Here is a 22061-nt window from a genome sequence, read left to right as displayed (position 1 = left end):
TGGGTGCAATCAAGCTGAATTTTGTAGGTAGTTCAGTCTATAAACTGGTTCGGAGGGCACTGCTGGAGTTTTTAGAGAGAATCTTAGGGATATTAAACCAGCACTTTTGGATCTTTGGTCCAAATGGGATGAGAGATTTGAAACAGATGACAAAAGCATTCATAAAAGGTTTTGAGAATTTTCAGCACATTTCTATCCGGACAGCCTTTCTATGAAGGAGACTTCATCAATGACAATTTTTAGGCCACAAAGATATTCAAGCCCTTGGAGATTAGCATGTGTGCGATCAATGAAATCTTGGATATCACCATTAAGCTAGAGGTGGAGTTTCAACATGTTTTTCAGGAGCCGAAAAGTGTCATTGATTGTCTTGCAGTTGCAACAAGGGGATGTCTAGAGTAAAATTATGCATTGGACAACTATTCCATTTGCATATAGATTGTATATAGCTTTTTATGATAAAAAGAAAAAAGAGTCGTCGTTTATAATAATAACAAAAAGAAGCCACTTTGACCCCCATTTGAAGGTTCTACCTCAGCTCCGTGTTGATTTCAACTTGAATACATTGTGCAGCAACATTATAGTTTCCGCATAGAGATCATTGCAAGGACCGTAATTTGATGGATAAAGCCAGACATTAACTGGTAAACCTTTTGGAGGCGACTTGGCTCTGCAATTCAATAAATTATTTATATGATATCCATGCCTTCCGCTAACTTCTCCAAACAATTAATTTAGTTTAAAGGATTCTTACAATTCTTCCTTCCAGTGAAGGAAAATTATTAAACGCTAGAACTCCAATACGGTTGTTTTTTTTTTTTTTTTGTGGATAAAGTCATACAGCTTCTATTCATCAAAAAGAATGATATGCTTGTGGGTAGTGAGTTAAAATTGAAATGCAGTAATCAGACAGGATCAGGCTTATATAAAAATATCATACATTTTTTAATTGATTTGATTTTTATTTTGAACTTATGCTTATATTGACATGCAATAATCAGAGGGAATCAAGCTTAGTGGTTCATCTAAGACGAAGCAGGTAGTGAGTTACCCCTCTTCGAATAGGCTTCCCAGCAGGATCAGTTTGATGCGATTCCTCTGCCTTCTCCCCTTCCTTAGAAGCAACTTCGACAGGTTTCTTTGCAGCAAGCTCTTCAGGATTCATGCTACTGGTAGATAGATATTTATAAGATAGTGTTGAAGCATGGCTTACATAATCTAGAGGGATCACCTGCAGAACAACAGAAAAAAATTTTAAAAGTAAGATAGCCGGAGTGGCAAGACAGTTTGTTCAGCAGCCAATTGATTGTGTAAAGACACGTGATCTAAAACGGATCATGTCACGATCTGTTTAAAATCATTTTTTATGAATCATTGCTTCCAATATTATTACCTAAAATTGATGCATGCACCATCGTCTATTTCCCAAAGTTGATCATACCCAATAAGACCATTCACTGTGTCAATGCTGCATCAGATTTATGTACAATGAGTCTCACCCAGAGCATAAAACGGATTAAATCTCATCCAATACGCCACAGATACTTGGATGGGCAGTGCTGAGTACATGATAGATGTAACGAGTATACAAAATTACAATGTTGGCATTTTTTTTCTTCTTTTCTTTTCTTCTTCTTCTTCTTCTTCTTCTTCTTTGAAAGGGAAAGATTTTATTGAACAAAGAAGGTCAAAGTGGCCAAAACAATTACAGAGCCAACCCAAAAATCAGAAGGAAGAGGACAATCGCCAAGAGCTTTCGAGTTCGAGAACCAGTTATGTAAATCCAATTTTGCCCTCTTAAACTACCCCGCTATAGTTACGGCAGCACCCGTTACTGCTCTCCCCATAAGGCCCAAATGCCGGCCAATAATGACAACCTCCATATCCTCTCTCTCTTTCCAATCCCGTCCCCAAGCCAAGAGGAGAAAGCCCTAAATCAAATTCGGCATCACCCATGACACGCCGAAGATTCCCAAGAACCTTGCCCAAAGCTCTCTAGCAAAAGGGGCAAAGAATGAAGAGGTGGTCAACTGACTCCTCATTCTGCATATACAACGGGCAGACATTGGTAATCATCATCCTCCTCTTCTAAAGATCATCAACCGTAAGCACCTTATTCCTACCCACCAACGACGACAATGTTGCTACCTTGGGAGGGGCCCCATAGAACCGAATGAAAGAATTGTGCACCTTTTCCTTTCTTGAAGAAGTCCTTATAGAGAATGCTACTGTATTGTGTATGTGGTTCGTAGCGACCCTTTTAGTGTAAGTGCATGTGCACACTGTCCTCTTCTCCTACGGTGTACTATATGCTCTATTATAAAAAAGTATTGTGTGTTTGAGCAAGCAAGCCAAACACAACATCTTTCCCAAACTCTCCTCCTCCTTCTCACTCAATCTTCTCCTCTTTACTTCACATTATTATTATCAAATCATTCTCTACTTGGTATCAAAGCATAGATCCAGGCGTTCCGCATCCAAAAGATTGAGAGGCGACACGTCACCTTGCTGACGTCAGCAGTAGTACGGCAGGCGTCAACATTGTACGGACGCATGGACTCCGTTTGAGCTAAAAGTTTAGGGGTTTGATAGATCTTGATTTTAGAAGATTTGTCATGATTTTTTTAAAAAATTTTAGACCTCCTTTCGTGACATTTTGGGCGAAATAGAGAAATTCAAAAATCGGACCCATCTTCCGTTTTTCTTCAATCTACCTCAAATCGGTAAGTTTTTCTTTAGTTTTTTTGCTCAAGATGGACCGAAATCTTCCTCCCGAGCTACCTATGGAGGATTGTTTACTTAAGATCAATGTTTGAGAGGTTTTTAACCTCAAACAGACGTGCGGCTTGGCCCTTTTTGATTGAGTTTCATGTTAATTTGGACGGTTGCTATTTGTTTGAGGTTTATCTCTTATTATCTTGAAGGATTGAGTGAGATAGAGTTGTTTGAATCAATCCTTCTTGGCGTAGGGCCTCTCTTGGCATAGGTTTATCTCTCTTGGACTCTCCTATGGCTGACAAAGGGCCCTCATCTCTTGGCACAGGGTCTCTTGAATCCAACCCCTTACAAATTACCCCCACTATGTTGAATGGTGACAACTATCTTCAATGGGCACAATCTGTAAAAGTGTTCTTATGAGCCCGTGACAAGTTGTCGTATATTTTGGATGATCCCCCAGGCTCTACAGATGTTGCCTACAATTCTTGGACAAAGGAGAATTATCAAGTTATTGCATGGTTGTTGAATAGTATGGATTCCTCGATTAGCCACTCAGTGATATTTTTATCCTCGGCTAAAGGCATTTGGGATACGCTTCATGATATGTTCTCGGAATCTCAGAATTTTTCACGGGTATTCCAGCTTATTCAAGAAATTGGTCGGTTCCAACAAAACTCCAGATCATTAAAAGATTACTATTCGACGCTTCGGGGTATGTGGGATGAGTTGGATATGTATCAGCCTCTTCCTTCCAAATGTAAAAAGGATCATGAACATGCCCATAAGCAGCGGGATGATACTCGTATCATGCAATTCCTAGCTGGGTTGAATTCTGATTATCTTCATGTTCGAGATCAGATTGTTATGCAGGATCCTCTTCCTCCATTGACGACAGTCTATGCCATTTGTCAGCGTGCTACTGTCTCTACTCTTCCTTCTCATTCATTTGTGTCACCCGAGCGCTCAGCACATCTTGCTGGCGATCAGTCCTCTCTTGGCCTCCAGGTACCATCATTGAGTTCATGGCACATTTCTGGTTTTGGTGGTCGTGGTAGAGGCCGCGAGAGAGATCGCAGTCGTGGCGGCCGTAGTCTTCGTGGTCGTGGTGGACGTGGATGAGGATGTGATGGTTCTCGCATTTGTTCACATTGCGGTGGAACTAATCACACCGTTGATTATTGCTGACAGATACATGGTCATCCTACATATGTCGCAGCTTCTGTTGCATCCACAGTTGCTCCCGAGACAGTCTTCCACCTCGACCGCTGAGCAGTCTACTTCAGGGGAGTCTCTTCTCATTTCTTGGGCTGCATATGATGCCCTTATGCGGCTTCACATTCGTGATATTCCTGAGCCATCTTACGAAGCTCGGCCCAGTCAGGTACTGCTCTTCTTGCGCCATCCTCTCTTACCTCCTGAGTCATAGACTCCGGAGCTTCCTCCCATATGACTGGTAAGTCTCAATTCTTTTCCTCTTATTCTCCTTCTCCTTACACTCAGTATGTCACAGTCGCTGATGGAACCCAAACTCCCATCTCTGGTATTGGTTTCATCCCTCTTTCTTCTTCCTCTCTGTCCTCAGTCTTGCATGTGCCTCGTTTTCCGTTAAACTTATTGTCTGTTAGCTCTCTTACTAAATCATTAAATTATTCCATTACCTTATTCCCTTCTTATTGTTTGTTTCAGGACCTACAGACGAAGAGAGTGATTGGTGGGGGGCATGAGCGAGGAGGCGTTTATCTTCTCGATGAAACACCCCTTGCCGCTTCTAGTACCCTTTCTCTAGATCGAGAGTCCATGACTCGGTGGCACTGCCGCTTAGGCCACCCATCAATAGCTAGATTGAGAATTTTGTTTCCCTCTTTATCTGTCACTAAACCGTTATGTTGTGATATTTGTGAATTTTCTAAACATCATCGTGCTACGTTTCCTCCTAGCTCTTCTGGGAGGAAATCAAAACCTTTTGTTCTGGTTCACTCGGATGTCTGGAGACCAGCTCCGGTTGCCTCCACTTTTACATTTAGATATTTTGTTACCTTTATTGATGATTATTCACGCATGACTTGGATTTATCTTTTGAAATCTAAAAGTGAAGTGTTTGATGCGTTTAAAGTGTTTTATCATGAAGTGTGCACTCAATTTCAATGTTCCACCAAAACCCTCCATTCCGATAATGGAGGGGAATGCATGTCTACTGCCTTTCTGTCCTTCTTGTAGGAACATGGTATTTTGTCTAGGACAGAGTGTGCTCGCACACCTCAACAAAATGGTATTGCAAAACGAAAGAATCGTCATCTTCTTGAAGTTGCCCGCACCCTTCTACTTGGTATGCATCTACCTAAACATTTTTGGGGTGATGCTCTTCTAACTGCTACTTTTCTTATTAATCGTATGCCCTCACCTATCCTGTCTTACAAATCTTCATTTACTATATTGTATCCTCATGATAATCCATTTCCTCTACCACCTAAAGTTTTTGGTTGCACATGCTTTGTTCAAATTTTGGATGGAAGTAATGATAAACTTAGCCACAAGGCAATTAAATGTTATCTTTCTAGGGTATACTCGGAGTCAGAAAGGGTATAAATGTTTTGACTCATTGACTCGCAAGAAATATGTCTCTGCCGATGTAACCTTCTTTGAGGATATTTCTTTTTTCTCAGCTCCAGGCCGATCCCTCTATGATCCTCTTGTGAGTCAGGGGGAGTATGACTCTTATCCTCTTCCTCTTTCCACTAGTGATCATGGCGAAACTCCTCTCCCCTCCATTCAGCATCTGGTTGATGATTTGGGTGAGCCTAAGCCTCTGTGGGTGTATCATCATCGAGATAAATCTTCACACGCTCAGCCATCCACCCTTCCGCTCACTATGGATGTTGGCTCAGGTGACTCTCCTACCTCGAGTTTAGATCTCTCCATTGCCTTGCGCAAAGGGTCACGATCTTGTACTCAACACCCCATTGGTAATTTCGTTTCATATGATCATCTTTCACCGTCTTTTCAATTGTTTGCAGCTTCTCTTTCATCACAGACTATTCCTCGGTCTCTCTCACATGCTCTTCAAAGTCCTGACTGGACGAAGGCGATAATAGAAGAAATGTCTGCTCTTGAGAAGAATCATACTTGGGACTTTGTGCCACTTCCTTCAAGTCATAAACCTGCTGGATGTCGTTGGGTTTACATGATCAAGTTTCTTCCAGACGGCTCCATTGATCGTTATAAAGCCCGTCTTGTTGCTAAGGGTCACACAGAGACTCGTGGTGTGGATTACATTGAGACATTCTCTCTGATGGCTAAGCTTAATTCGATTCGCGTTGTGATCTCCTTGGCCGTTTATTTATCGTGGCCCTTGTTTCAACTTGATGTTAAGAATGCATTTCTCCATGGGGACCTTGCAAAGGAAGTTTACATGCATCAACCTCCTGGCTTTGTTGCTTCTCACAACCCTGCGCTTGTATGTCGGTTGAAGAAGGCTCTTTATGGTCTCAAACAATCCCCACGTGCATGGTTCGAAAAATTCAATCAAGCTCTCTTGGAGTTCGGCTTTGTTCGTAGTTATGCCGATCATTCTCTCTTTATATGTCGTCGATCGACAGGCATCACGGTTCTCATTGTCTATGTGGATGATAGAGTTTTGTCCGGTAGTGATTCTATTGGAATGAAGGAGGTCAAAGAATTTTTGAAGACCAAGTTTGATATCAAGGATCTTAGTCCTCTTCGCTACTTCCTCGGAATTGAAGTTAGTCGCTCAACATCCAGATTGGTGTTGTCACAACGAAAAAATGCACTCGATCTTCTCATGGAGACCGGCATGTTAGGGTGCAAGCCTGCTACCACTCCCATGGATACTTCGCAGAAGCTTCAACCAGATGATGGTGCTCTCCTTACTGATCCCGGGATGTATCGACGTCTTATAGGCTGGCTTATTTACCTGACTATTACTCACCCAGATCTCTCATTTGCAGTGGGTGTTATTGGCCAATTCATGCAAGCTCCCCGTACTTCCCATCTCATGGCTGTCTATCGCATACTTCGGTATCTAAAATCAGCCCCGGGTCTTGTCCTCCGCTTTCAGTTGCATGGTCATCTTCATCTTTCTGGCTATTCCGATGTTGATTGTGCGAGTAGTACTTATGATCGCCGCTCTATATCTGGCTTTTGTACCTTCCTAAGTGGGAATCTTATAACATGGAAGAGCAAAAAGCAACCGGTCGTTGCCCGATCCTCGGCTGAAGTAGAATATCGTGCTATGGCTCATGCGACATGTGAGCTCATGTGGCTTCGCAACCTTCTTGAAGAACTTGGCTATCCTCCTTCGGATCCTGTTCCTCTTCACCATGACAACCAAGCAGCCATCCATATTTTAGTAACCCGATTTTCCACGAGCGAACCAAGCATATTGAGGTCGACTGTCACTTTATTCGGGAGAAAATAGCTTCTAAGGAAATCGTCACTCCTTCTGTTTGATCTGGGGATCAACTTGTTGATGTCCTTACAAAGTCCTTGAGTCGATATGTTCTTCATCGTGTTCGTGACAAGTTGGGCATGTTCAACAACCATGCTCCAACTTGAGGGGGAGTATAGAGAATGCTAGTGTATTGTGTATGTGGTTAATATTTGTGTATGTGGTTAGTAGTGACCCTTTTAGTGAAAGTACATGTGCACACTTTACTCTTCTCTTGCAGTGTACTATATGCTCTATTATAATAAAATATTGTGTTAGGGCAAGCAAGCCAAACACATCTTTCCCAAACTCTCCTCCACCTCACTCAATCTTCTCCTCTTTTCTTCACATTATTATCATCAAATCATTCTCTACTGTCCCAAGGGTCAAACTGTAAAAGGACCAGTGTTCAAAATATCGGTATCACGTTATGCATTGCACACTTGGGATATGGATATGTATCGGTTATCGCGTGGGATATATCGATTGTATTGCGTAATGTATCGCTATTGTTGGAAACATTGGGAAAATTGTCGAATTTTTCAATGAAACTTCAGTAATTGTTAAAAAAGACATCAATACATTACAAAAAACAAGTGCACATAATAGGTTTTCTTTGTATGGGATCCTTTTTTTTCTTATTTCTTTTTTTTTACACACGGACTCACACCCCACACACACCCACGCACTCACACCACAGTAGTTTTTCACCACAATGGGTACTCGAACCCATGACATTGTGTTGAAACTCTTATGAGTCTACCATTGAGGCATGAGTAAGGACCCAAAATCTATTCATATATTATCCAACTGAATTAATACAAGTATATTGAAAGTCTATTCATATAATTCATAAATGTAAGAAGACGTGTGGAAACACAAGCAATACATTCAAAAGCAAAAGAAGAATTACTAAATCAGGTTACATACATGTTTGATTTTATGTTTGGACAGGAAGATTGCAACCGATTTGCAAGAAATTAGGAAATTTTGATTTTTTTTCAAATTTCCGCAACTCAGCCCATCTCCAAATCTCGAAATCGAAGTTCCCAAAGCATGAAAAATCATGAATTTGCCACAATTTGACACCGATTTAACATTATTTACAGGTAAAAAAGGATCGAAAATCGAAAATGCTCACCAAATCGAACACGTGGGATATTTCCCACTAGTTGTGTGTTTTGTATCGCATGGGTGGGATACAAGATATATCATGGGATATATCGGCCGATTTCGCCGATACTTAAAACACTAGAAAGGACTGGACTGAAAATTATCCGAACTTTTCTTTGATATAAACCACCAAATCTAAAGCCGTCACAAAAGGATTAATACCGAGAAGCCGCTTCAACAAGCCAATGAACTCGACCTCTTCCTCTTCCAGAATATTCCGCGCTGCTAACAAATCATTGTCTATCACTTGTACCACCACCACCATTGTAATTGTGTATACTCTTTACATCTATCATGCATGTTCATGCACAAGATTGATCATCTGCAAGTCGAAGAATATATGGAAATCCCTAAAGGCAAAAAAATGGATCGTAGTTATAGGTGGTCATTTCTCATGTGTGCTTATCTACTTGTCAAATCACTGCAACCTAAATCACCAAACCCCTTACATTTTCCGTTCCCACTTAGGCAATCCAGATTTATTCAGTTACATGCACATCTCTCTCTCTCTCTCTCTCTCTCTCTCTCTCTCTCTCTCTCTCTCTCTCTCTCTCTCATGCATCTTCTTCCCAAGTAGTTGTTTCTAAATGGTATCAGAGCATTGATCCGCTTCGCTCTCCAATTCGTGTACATCCTATCCCATTCCCAATCATCTCTTACACTTCCTCGGTTGTTGTTTTGATTGAGTACAGAGTCTTTAATCATCTTCTTTTTTTAACAGAGCCAGTTGCGTTCTGCAATACCGGCAACCATTAATGGTGTAAGATGACATGCATCTCTTTCATCTCTCTTCTTGGATCAGTTGGGTCCAAAACAATTTTCCAAGGCCATTGTTGAAAGATCATGATCTGTTCGTGGTGATCAAACCATTGCCTCTACACATCTCCATTCTGCTTCATCAAAGAATCTGATCGTGATCATTGGCCCGTCTTCGAATCCGCATCGGCAGCAAAGGATTGTCGGGTCAAATTCATCTTCATCGTTGCTACATTTGTTGTTACAATCATTGCCTATTGACAATTGAATATCTACAGTTGTTTGCGGTTTTCCTATCATCCAGACCATTGGAGTTTTGCCTATTTAATCGTCATTCTCACTGGAGAAAGACATTGTGCACAGGCCCATCTCAATCACTATTTGATCAACCTATTGTTTGATTTGCATCATGATCATCTGTTGCTTCAAGAATCTCGCCCTCGGATTCGTTATCGAATCTTCCATTCGTCAATGGGCCATTGCTACTGTATTTGATGGACATCGCCACCGTTGAATTGTTGTGATCAATTGTGGTTTGTGGGCCCCATCATCATTCTGTAATTGTTGATCAATATGCCAATTGTTGTGATCAGCAATCAGTGATCTACCTTAGGCCATCATAGTTTTGGGTCATTGCTATTGTGGGCTATCCTGGTGAAACGTTGCTAATTATCGAACGTTGTCTGTGGACCTTCGTTGTGGGCCCAAATCTACCAGATCTCTCGATCACCATTCTAATCAGATTTGCATGTCATCAAAAAAAATTGGGTTATCTCTATGGGCCTAGATTTATGTCAGGCCCAATTCGCTATTTGGTGGGCCCGATCTCTAATAGGCCCAACTCACTGTCTATAGTAGGTGTGTTACTCATCATAAAATGACCATAACACAAACATTATGGACCTCATATCGTTGTGGGTTTGGCCTGTTAAAAATCTAGAAGTATTGTGACTTGACTCTCGTTTGCGCCACTACAGTTGATTGCTCCTACTTTAAAAGGCAAGTTCGAGTAATTCTTTCCTCTACTTTCCCAATTGATGATACAAAAAACACGTGCTAAAGTTTCTCACCACAAACAACACCTGCACCTACATATCCTTTTGGAACTTTGTGGTGTTTAACCTATTTCGCCGCCATAGATTCCAAAAGCAATGTCAGAATAAATTGTCTGCAGATCGCTTCTGTTAAACAGCAAGTGTTGAAAATTATTTACCATGGGCCCGTTCGGTACATATTTTCCTCCTCTCAAAAGAACAATTAACACACTTGACAACAACTGGCCCTTCTAAGGAATCTAAAACTTATTCCCAATATAAAAATAAAAATAAAAGATGATTGTTAGGTCATGAGTTGGCTCTTCCATAGTATGGAAGAGAAGTTCATCAAAATGTAATGTACAGAGAAAATGCCAAAGATGTTTGGTACACGCTTCAACAGTTGTACTCTAATGAGAAAAATATAAAATGATTGTATGACATTTTTAAAGATATCCAAACCATGCAACAAGGGAAGAACCTTCACGAGCATTGTGCCTACTTTAAGGGGCTCATTGATGAATGGAAAATGCATCTTCCATTCACAATAGATATTGCTCAACAACAAAGATAGCGGGAAGAAATTAGTGTGGCCCTCTTTCTAGTTATTGTTCGACCCTATCTAGATCCGGTTAAGCTCAACTCCTCGAGAGTGAATGTGTTTCCACTTTGTTAGATGTCTTCGCCCGTGTACGAGCATCGCCACCTTCTACAGCATCTACACCTCATGGAATCAATGAAAATGCTTCCATCATCACCACTAGGGGGGATCCTCGTAAAGGCCAAGACAACTTACATGGTGGACATTCAGGGGGAAGAGGACATAGCCAACCTAGTAGGCAACAACGTTTTTGTGTTTATTGCAAAAAGCCAATCACACCGTTGATAGATGTTGGGACCTGCTTTGAAAGACTAGAAGAAATTCAACCCCACATCCCAATCCTACTATTTATACTGGCAATAACTCTACTAGTGGAAATCCTTCAATCACAGGAGACTCGATTACAATTTCCCAAGTTGATCTTGAGAGGTTGCTGAATCAAAACAACTCCACAGAATCTCTTCCTTCCTCATCCACCTCTCTTGTTAAACCTCTCTTGTTAAACCCCGCTTGTTAACTCAATTAACACATTAGTTGCATCCTCTGGTTCGCCACCATGGATGACCGACTCTAGGGTCATAAATCACATGACAGGTTATTCATCCTAATTTTTCTCATTGAATACTACTCTTCTTGTCCACATGTCTCTCTTGCCAATGGCTCTCTAACTCTTATAGAAAGAAAAGGAGTCATCTCACCTAGCCCAAATTTCATTCTTTGATCTTATATGTCCCTAAGTTCTCCTTTAGTCTCCTATCCATCAATAAGTTAACGAAACACTTAAATTGCTCCATAACCTTTCTCGCTGTCTTTCAGGCTCTTAACACAAAGGAGACGATTGGTGGCAAGCGAGAGCCGGATGGACTCTACCACCTCGACTCAGACAAACATAAAGCATCTCTTAATGTGTGAGACATCACCCCTCTGCAATAGCATGCTCGATTCAACCATCCTTCATTGGAGTAACTTAGAATATTGGTTCTTGCTTTATCACATTTTAAAAAATTTAGCTTGTGAGACTTGTCAATTGGCCAAACATTGTCGCACTTCTTATATAAATCAATCTATAAATTGTAGTCATGCACCTTTCTCTTTAGTTCATTCTAATGTTTGCGGTCCCCTTCATGTCCTGAACATGCATAACTTTAGCTATTTTGTTACTTCTTTTAATAAATTTTCGTGTATGACATGGGTGTTTATACTATATGATCAATATGAAGTGTTTTCCATGCTTAAATTATTTCATGTTGAACTGAAGAACCAATTCAATGGTGAAATTAAGTGTTTACGATATGATAGTACCTTAGAACATTCATCAACCTCCTTCTGCAAGTACCTTGCATTAGCAGGGATTACCCATCAAAGACCATGTCTATATGCCTAAACATAATGGAGTCACAGAGAATTTTTTAAAAAAAAAAAAAAACTGTCATCTTCTTGAGGTAGACAGGTCCCTTCCTACACACAAGCAGGTTCCCAAAAGATTTTGGAGTTATGTTGTCCTCACTACTTGCCATTTAATTAATCAACAACCCTCCAGTATTCTTCATGGTCAAAACCCCTTCTCAATGTTGTTCCCTGATGTTTCTCCCTTTCCCTTGCATGTCTGTGTGTTTGGTTGCACCGCCTTTGTCCAACGACATGATCCCACATCAGACAAACTCAAACCCCACGCCACCAAATGTGTTTTCCTTGGTTACTCTTACACACAAAAGGGCTACCCAGTGCTATGATTCAATCTCCAAATGACTTCATACAAGTGTTGATGTCACTTTCTCTAAAGATCCACCCCCTCTCATGAGGGGGAGATAGCTCATGATGCCTTCCAACCATCTCCAAAACCATTGGATAGTTTGCCTCTTCTATCCTCTTCCCCTGCTCCGACATCTTTTGATGAAGAGAAATGATCAAATAGCTCAAATGTGCCACCAACGACCTCCTCCATTGAGATCCCATCCTCGTCTCGACCACACCACGACATTGATCTTCACATCGCCCTTCGCACCACTCTTGTACCTTACATCCAATTTCACACACAGTTTCTTATCATCACCTTGCTATGCATATGCTTTATCCATGTCACATGATGTCGTTCCCACTTCACACCATGATGCACTTGCTCATCCTGGGTGGCAAAGCCCATTGAAGAAGAAATGTCCGCCTTTAGTCATATTGGCGCATGGACCTTGGTGGTCCCTTCACCACCCAAGAAAAAAACAATTGGCATCGATAGGTCTACACAATCAAATACCATCCTGACGGATCCATTAGCTAATATCTTCACCAAGCCACTGCCACAATCACAAGGATCGTTCGTTAGTAACAAGCTGGGCATGCATATCCCTAACAATTTGACATCAATTCCACTTGTAAATTTTAAGAAATTTGAAATTAAATCCAAATGAATAGTGTTGCAAATTTGGAGCCAATTTGGGGGACCACTCAATGCCCCAAATTGGTAACAAATTCATGCAATCTATTGACACTCATCCCACTAACATAATTGGCCAAAAATTATGCTTATTTCATCATTTGACTACTAGACCAATGGACATTTATTTGACATTGAAGAATGAAAAATATCGAATGGTCCTATTTCAAAGAAAAATGTCCACAAAACAACGGTTAGATATGTGGGCCATAAGCTCACATGATATTAAATTAATTTCTTGTGAGGAAGGGTGGCCCACTACAATAGATTGCCACTAGGCCCTCGAGTGTTGCCCTTACATTGCATTCTTGCATGGGCCTGGCACACCCCCATAATAAATAAATAAATAATATCAATGGTTAGGTCATTCAAACAATTTGATTTTGAGAATGTGATTTAGCAACGGCGAGTCCCATAATTTCATAGAATTTTATTTAATATATGCCACATGTACAATTTTGTGAGTGCAAGTGTATCAAGTGTTATAAGCCTACAGAGTATCGTATAAAGGAAAAAGGAGAAGGTACCACGTGAAACCGATGGTAACACAAGGTACAATGCACCTATCAAATAACTTTCAACCGGTTAAGTGCATGTGAAATCCAACCTTTACAATAGATTGGCCCCAAAATGAGGGTCGCCTAGTTCAAAAATCATCAATGCCTGCTCATCAGGTGGGCCACACCATAGAGAAAAAAATTTATCCATTGATAAATAGCAAAATACAAGTGTGGTCCACTCAATTAGTGGATTTATCTAAGTTTTACCAAAAGTGATCCTCATGATGGGGCCAACCTATTGGATGGATTAGATCTCTCGCACATTAAAGGTTGGAATTTATCCATTGACGAACTGGGACTTATAGTCGAACCAATTGGACCGAAGTTCCTTTTAAAAACTTGGATATAAAGAGACCACGTATGGCCATTGCTTTTCAAAAGAAGAGAGGGAGGAAGGGAGGGATAGGGAGAGAGAGAGAGAGAGAGAGAGAGAGAGAGAGAGAGAAGTCTAACTGTTCAAAAAGAAGAAGAGTCAGGGGGGGAGACGTGCAAAGGAGAAGGAGAAGAAGAAAGGTTGGTTTTTTTCTCTCTTTTCTTATTTTTTTAGAAGTTTTTATGGTTTTTTTTCTAGAAATGGGTTTTTTGTGGACCCGTTTCACCGTTACTATGGATCCTAACGGTCCTTTTTTCAAGGTGGCCCATTATGCCCCTGTATCATGTAACAGGTCATGCTATTGTCGTTACGTAACAGCCATTACATAACCGATTTGGCATACCTTGTCCTTGACCGACCATCTCTCTTTTGACTTTTAGAGCCAAAATAACACTATTTCTAAATTGTACAACCTTTTAACTCAACTTTATGTTCCAAGCGAGGGGGGAAATCCTTAAAAGTCAGATTGTGTCATTGTGATTTAGGATGTCCCTAATGTCAGCCCAAGAATCCAAGAGAGATCGAAACATCGCTATAATTTTATGATTCTCTGTCCAAACTCAACCTACATTTTGCAAATTAATGATATTCTATTCCATCTTCCTAATATGGTCCTTAATGGAGCACTCAATTGGCCTTCTATGTACATCAAATGTCATCTACATCACTCTAGTTTTAGCATCCTATATTTTAGCACAAGATTTAATCACGGCATCCCACGTTTCCTTGGTAATCACATAAATATTGTATGTGGGGATTGCTTCTTTGTGCATGGACCTAAGAAGGATGTTTCTACCAGTTTTGTTATGTTTCTTCCGTTTCTTGTATATCTAATGTGCAATCTTTAGTTTCTTCATTGCAACACCATCATCCTTTAGCCTAGGTTCACTTCTAGCAGTCTCTAATATGTATAACACGTCCTCTTCATCTAAAAGAATCTTAACCGATCCAGGCCAATCATCGAAGTTGTTCTCATCAAATTTCTCTCCTTTATGCCAATCATCAAAGTTGTTCTCATCAAATTTCTCTCCTTTACACCAATCATCGAAGTTGGTCTCATCAAATTTCTCTCCTTTACGGCAATTATCGAAGTTGTTCCCATCAAATTTCTCTCCTTTTAAAAGATTGACAACGACTGATTTGAATGCCATTATTTATCACCACAACAGGTGAGAGACAGTCCTGTATTAGTAGCTAATCGAGAAAAATATTAAAGAGTTTTCATTAATTAGGAACTATTGACACAAGGGCAAATACGACCATTGTCAGTCCAAACCAAAAGTTTCACTTATCTGATTACACGTGGCAGAAGTGATCAAAGTTGAAAAGACAACAAATGAATCCCTATGTAGCAATAGTCAGGTGATACCCACAATAAATTAGGGTATCAATAAATTAAATGCAATGTTCAATTGCTTGCTTATGCAGACATGGTTCTTACAGATTATACTCTCGGAGTCTACACACTTACATATATTAACTAGTGGTTCATTAACCAACTTTAATAATAATGGCCCTTGCGTAAAAGAGTCATGCCGCATAGCAGGTAAGTTCACAACAATATGATATATGCGCAACAGTATACATGCGTGTGACGACACAGTAGTGTGATAGTGCAACTCGAGCACCTTTTTAAGTCATGCACAGTAAATTTATATGCTCCACAACATACAAGTGTTACATCATCGTGGGCTAGTGTCACGCAATGGCAAACGCTTGTAATGATTATACTAGTGCAACCCAGTTATCGAGCCAATGAGATCTCGACAACCAGATCGCAAATAAATGGACAAGAGTACACCCACAAAAATATTTGAGTAGAGAGAAAGCGAACTTTATTGATATTAAACTTCTTTTCTTACAATACATAGGAAACACTAACACTAAGAAAATATTGGCACGACTACCTCATACACCACCACCCCTTTTATAGATGTGAAATGGATCTTTAATGAAACCCCCCTAATCAATCTAATTGATTTAAATCAATTTAAAAATCTCCCTACGATGGCAACAAGCCTAATAATGGTAAAAGCAAATCTAGGAAATAATCCTCAAAATCTTCAATCACATCTTCAAATCAACCCCATATTATCAATCACATCCCCCCTCCCTAGCACAAACATATCTTCAATCGCATCCCCTCATTTCTTCCATAAATAGTAAATTGTAGTTCTTGATATTTGAACCTAAATCTATAAATAAATGGTACAAAATAAGCACAAGTTGAGCCCTACAGTGGGTCGTGGGCCTACATCATCATCCACTACGTAATTCCCATGCATTGCGACCTATGCAAGGCAATAAACAATCACATCAAAATCCATTTTCCCTGCTTCCTTTCGTCAAAATAACATCAATCAATACTCTGATAACATTGTCGAGAGCATGCGAACAGCATAGAACGTTGTATTTTGCGTTATTACGAATCAAGCGATGCGATAACACGATGACCAAATTAAGGAGCCAAAACACGAAATTCGGCAGCTCGCTAAAGTCAAGGACATAAATGGGAAGATGAGCATGTTCACTTACCCAGTTCGATGACAACAATGGTTGCCAGTGAATGCTATTCCGATCAACACAAGTGGGCCCCACCTTTCACTCTTCTCCTCTTCCTCTCTCCTCCGTTGCACACACAAGCACTACCTCTCTCTCTCTCTCCCATCACATGCACATCACTCACACCAGCAAGCCTCTCTCTATCTCTACATGGAAGATATGAGACGAAGAGAGGTAGAGGCAGTGACGGTGGAGGGTAGGCAGCCTTTTTTGCTTTCCACATGTGGGTGGACCCCACTAGTGGTTGTCCCCACGCATGTCCAACAGCTTTGTGTCAAATTTATGTTATAAACAAATATTTATCATTTATTTGTTTTCCATTTTATCTTATTAATTTATTCTAATTTGTATCCTTTCTTAATTTTTCAACCGAAAAGTCCACATCATATTGCCTCATATGTATGGTACGCCTAGGCATCGTATTTCTAAGGTTTTAATCCTGATCTCACAAAATGATGCTGGCACTAAATCACTAGAAAATACAAGTATAAATTCATTAAAGGTATGCTCGGCACTAGATCACTAGATCGTATAAATTCATTAAAAGAAATCACTAGACCATTGAAGTTTAAACTCATTAAAAGCATACAGGAACTATGGGTGATAAACTTCACACAAATCACGAGTGGGCTCAAAACAGCTCTGAGTAGAAAGGGCAGGGAAACTGAAGCCCGCTTAATGAAGTACAGACTTCCAACCCACCACAAGATAAGGCCGATTCATTTCACTAAAAAGAGGAACAAATCCCAGCTGAGCAGACTCCCAGATACACGTGAATACAGCAATTGTGATAGCAAAGTCAGCACGCTAAACTCTTAAACAGTTATCACTATCTATGGACTGCAAAATCCTTAACGGTATAGGAACGAAACTAGCAACTATAAAATAAAATCAGACACCAAATTCTTAACCATCCAACTATCTAATCAGTCAAGTAATAACTGATGAAATGCTCAATCAACAAATGAAAAGCAGATTACCAACCAATGAACAAACAGGCCTGAACCCAGATTGGGGAATGCCAGAAACTGCATGCGTCATCCAGTCAATTGACGGTGATTGCTTTGTTGGTCTCCACAAGTGCTGGGTATAAGAGCAAAGGCTGCGATAGAAGTGGCGACGACAGGCATTCCTCAATATGCCGGATGCCATGGCTACTGCTCAAAACAAAATCCCCAATTCAGTTAAGTTCATTGATTAAAAATAGGGAACTGATTATACCCATCTTTTTTATAGACACACCCTTTTCCTACTTCTGGTAATACACAGTACAACTCCGTACTATTTTGTGGGGTCATTAGAGTAGGAAATAAAAAAGGTCCATCCATAAGAGTGATTTTTAAACAGCAGCCTTCTAAGAAATATTTATTGCTCATTTTCTTTTGTTGAGGAAGAATTTGTTCTATTGTTTGAGATTTAGCTTCCCATACTCATAGCATACACGTACAGTATCCACATAACTCATCTGGTGGACCCAGTCATGGGCCCACAGCACAGCATCCAAAAGATCAAAATGATTGGTTGTTCCTACCAACCTGATCCAAGGACTTTTGCAATAAGAATGTGGGCTGTTGATCAGACCTTATTCAACCTCCATTTGAAATCTTCAAAAGAATCCACTGAACAGAAGGTTCCAGTTGAATATGGACTGTTGATCACCTTATACAACCACCCTCTGAAATTCTCAAAAGAATCCTCCGACCAGAAGGTCAGGATTATCATAACCATATGTTTGTTTAGGAACAGCCCGTCCATGTAGGGACACCCTGATGACTGGCCTGGATCAAGTGTGCTGAATATTTAAGTGGAAGAGAGAGAGAGAGAGAGAGAGAGAGAGCTTTTGAACACCCGAGTCTTCTCTTTCTTTTCTTTTAATTTTTCTTCTTCTTTTTTTTCATGAGTGGCGAAGCAACAGAGGAATGATTACAACATCCGAGCCATATAAAAGTTAAGCCCCATGATGAATATCACCAGCAGCAAAAGGTGGGCCAGTCCAAGCATCAGGCGTGCAGCGCATATCAGTTTAATCAGACTGTTGGCAGGTGCTATGTGGGGCTCACCTCTTGCACGACTCAGATTCCATGGACGTTTCAAACACTGACACGTTGGGACCTTGAGCTAGCTTACAACCGGTAGTAGGTGATCATTGCTCAATGCAGAAATGCATACAGAGGATATCGAGAAGAAAATTCATTGAGGAAAAAAAAATGACGTGAAATTTTCTCGAAATTCGCATTTCAACCAAGATCTTCATCGGAATGCGGGAAATCTATGGCAAGTACAAACGAAACAGGAGGAGATAAAGGTTCCTCCATCCTCAGCCGTCCGATTTTGATCGAGAGAGAGAGAGAGAGAGAGAGAGAGAGAGAGAGAGAGAGAGAGAGACCTGTCATCAGTAATGATAAATCTGAGGGCAATGGGCTTCGCTCAAATCGGAGACGATGGAAATGTAAATGATGTTTCTTTGGACGCCTGTAAGTTGGGTAAAATGTAAGTGACTTACAGGGAAGTCACTTACAGGTGGTGTTTGGGAGAGGAAATTCACCTGTAAGTCACTTAAAAGGCAAATCTTCCAGGAAACTGCAGGGGGCTGAGGTGAGAAGTCACTACCCTGTGACTCAAAGGACCAACGTTCGGATTTTGAAAAGAGAGAAAGGGGGGAAACGCACTAGCAACTTACGTCTCTGCAATCGGCTCTCTCAATCTCTCTCTGCAATTGACGCGCGCCTCTCTCCGGTTGCTAGGGTTACAGGCTTTTCTTCTTTTCTTTTTCTTTCTTGCTTTTGAATCGGGCCGATTCGGTGGGAAGCGGATTGGCTGGTGTACCTCACACCAGCTATACAGCTGCTGGATTGGCGTCAGCAAGTGTTACGTGGGTCTGATCATGAGGTATGTGTTATATCCAAACCGCCCATCTATTTTGCGAGCTCGTCCTAGGGCTTGTGACGAAAAATAAGACAGATCTAACTATCAACTGGACCACAGTTCAAAAAAGAAGTGGAGGATTGAACTTCTACTATTGAAACCGTTTTTGGGGTTACAGAAGTTTTAGATCAATATCAAATTTGTTTTTCCTCTTCGTTTAGAGACCTCGGCTTAGGGCTCCGGCCAAACAATGAGGCAAATCCAATTCTCAAGTGCGTCACACCACATAGGTAACTGTGGTGATTGAATGTCCAATATTAGAGACTGCACAAGGCTTATCGTTATTTATTGGATTTTTTATATATATATAATTTAGTTGGGGTTATGTGTATGATTGCGTTTATTTGCCATCCAACCGGCTGATAAGTTCACACATGTTCACACATACACGAACGTAGGGAAACATAAATATAGGCTTGATCCAACCTGTCCTTGACCCACAATAAATTCTATTAATGGGCATTCAATTACCGTTGTTTCTTGTGGTGTTGCCCATATGAGATTTGGATTTATTTTTTTTTGTCACGCCTCATAATAAACTGATGAAACATACATCAAGGTGAGTCCCACGATTCAGTTCATCATGGTGGACCATTGCTCTTATATTTTAAATTTTTTATTTAACTATTGCCTATTAAGGTGGATCTTTTTTATTTTATTAAACTACCTTGTGTGCGGTCTCGGAAGTTATACAATGATCATGTTGTATTAAGGGGTTGTTTGGCACCATGGATTTGGGGAGATTTGAGGGGATTTCAAATCCCCTTGTTTTTTGGCACCATAAAGTCAGAGGGGGTTCCAAATCCCCTCAAAGAGGGGTTTGAAATCCATGGTGAGGGCTTGGATTGCATCTAAAATCCTTATAAGAGTTGCATGTGTAACATGTATGTCATTGGACTATTATTCTATTGGGCATGTGGCCAACTAATGATGTCCCAAAACAATTAGATAATCAATTACATCACTATAATTAGTTTAATATGGTGATCAACACCGTCCAAACATTATCCATGTAAATCAATGGTTAAAATCATTGGTTAGTCACTCGAACATGATTTTGTGTTTGTGGCCCATCTAATACTTTGAATTTCATCATTTTTGGGCAAATCATATATTTCAACGGACTTATTTTCAACCACTGTGTTAAACATTACATACGTTCACTAATTAGAAAATATTAAAGTTGAGTTAGTAATTAAATTCAAGCCCCTGTAAATATACCGTGCATAGCTACTTTTGGATTAAAGTTGATTCCCAATCCAGGGTGCCAAACATAATAGGAAGATTTCAAATCCAAGGGGTTTTCAAATCCAAGGGATTCCAAAACCACGTTCCCAAACGGGCCCTGAGGCTTTCAAGTTTGGCATCGAGTAGAGCTGTACACAAGCCGAGTTAGCTCGATTAGCTCGCTCGATTTGACTCAGTTCGAAACTGAGTTCGAGCCGAGTTGAGCTTGCCTGAGCTCGACTCGACTCATATCGAACCCTGACTCGAATCGAACCAGTTCGATGACTCGATTATTTTGATATATCTATTGCTCAGCAAGTGTTTGATGAAATGACTCAATGGAGTGTCGACTGGTGTCAAGGAAGGTGTGGATATGAAACAAATACCCTTATATTTTGATTTTTATATTGCCTACTAAGTGTTTGATGAAATACCTGTGAATGATGTTGTTGTTTTACATTCCGTGAGAAATTGAAGGTGCAGTTCATGTGTTTGAGAAAATATCGTAGAGGCTCGAACTTGGCTCGAATTAGCCCAAACTACTGACTAAACCGAGCTGAGCAAGCCAGTCAGGCACAAGGACCGAGCCGAGTTCGAGCTAGGTTAGCTAGTGGCCGAGCCGAGTCCATTTGTGCCAAGGTCGACTCGGTTCAACTCGTGTACAACTCTAACATTGAGTGAGAAAGCCAAGTTGCTTCTAATAATTTGAATCATATGCAATCTAGCTCTATAAATGAGTTTGTTATTAACATCTGCTTTTGGAGTTCTGACCGATACAATGTCTTCAATAGCCTTGAAAGAATCCATAGTCTCTTCATGGGATGTTTCTTTGATATGTTGCACTTCTTTTTAATAGTTGTTTTTCTTGTTGTAAATCCAATAAAGAACCCAATCATCTAGCTACAACAAAAAGATTTCTCGATAAGCCCAATTAAAAATTTTCCATAGTTTCATACCAATTCTTATATTATAGGTATTTTGAATCCATGGACCCACTTTTATGGCCAACTTGATTATTGGTTTAGCTTAAGAATTGACTTAAATATTTATCTACATGAGCCTAACAAAATTGTATATTTGGTGCCTCTTTTTTTTTCTTTTTTTTTTTTTAAAATGTAATCATAACATTTTTGAATGATTCCCAATGATAAACTTAGTTCGATGTGAATATATAACTTCTTACTTGTAAGTAAATTACAGGTTACCCAAATACAAAGACCAACTTACCTGTAAGTGACTTACAACTTACATCCAAAT

The 22061-nt window shown here is 40.2% G+C and overlaps 1 protein-coding gene across 6 annotated transcripts in view; it reads right to left on the bottom strand.

Moving 5' to 3' along the window:
• Positions 1 to 19482, bottom strand: part of LOC131253332 (protein SCO1 homolog 1, mitochondrial) — a 46270-nt gene extending 26788 nt beyond the window's left edge. Inside the window, exons 1-3 of one of the 6 annotated variants that reach the window (XR_009175091.1) lie at positions 19039 to 19170; positions 17637 to 17809; positions 1052 to 1231 (exon numbers count right to left, since the gene is read on the bottom strand). Coding sequence is in view for 5 of the 6 variants with exons in the window: in XM_058254300.1 (XP_058110283.1) it covers positions 1052 to 1231; positions 17637 to 17809; positions 19039 to 19045 (360 nt within the window). In the remaining variant the exon portion in view is untranslated. Of the gene's footprint in view, positions 1 to 1051; positions 1232 to 17636; positions 17810 to 18712; positions 18979 to 19038; positions 19171 to 19197 lie in introns of those variants that run through there. The other 5 variants (XM_058254297.1, XM_058254298.1, XM_058254300.1 and 2 more) reach the window with 5 other exon arrangements.
• Positions 19483 to 22061: the final 2579 nt, after the last annotated feature.

The sequence above is a fragment of the Magnolia sinica genome, chromosome 8 (genome assembly GCF_029962835.1).
Source record: "Magnolia sinica isolate HGM2019 chromosome 8, MsV1, whole genome shotgun sequence".
NCBI lineage: Eukaryota > Viridiplantae > Streptophyta > Magnoliopsida > Magnoliales > Magnoliaceae > Magnolia > Magnolia sinica.
The sequence above is the reverse complement of the archived record's forward strand: the minus strand, read 5'-3'. Positions and strand labels throughout refer to the sequence as shown.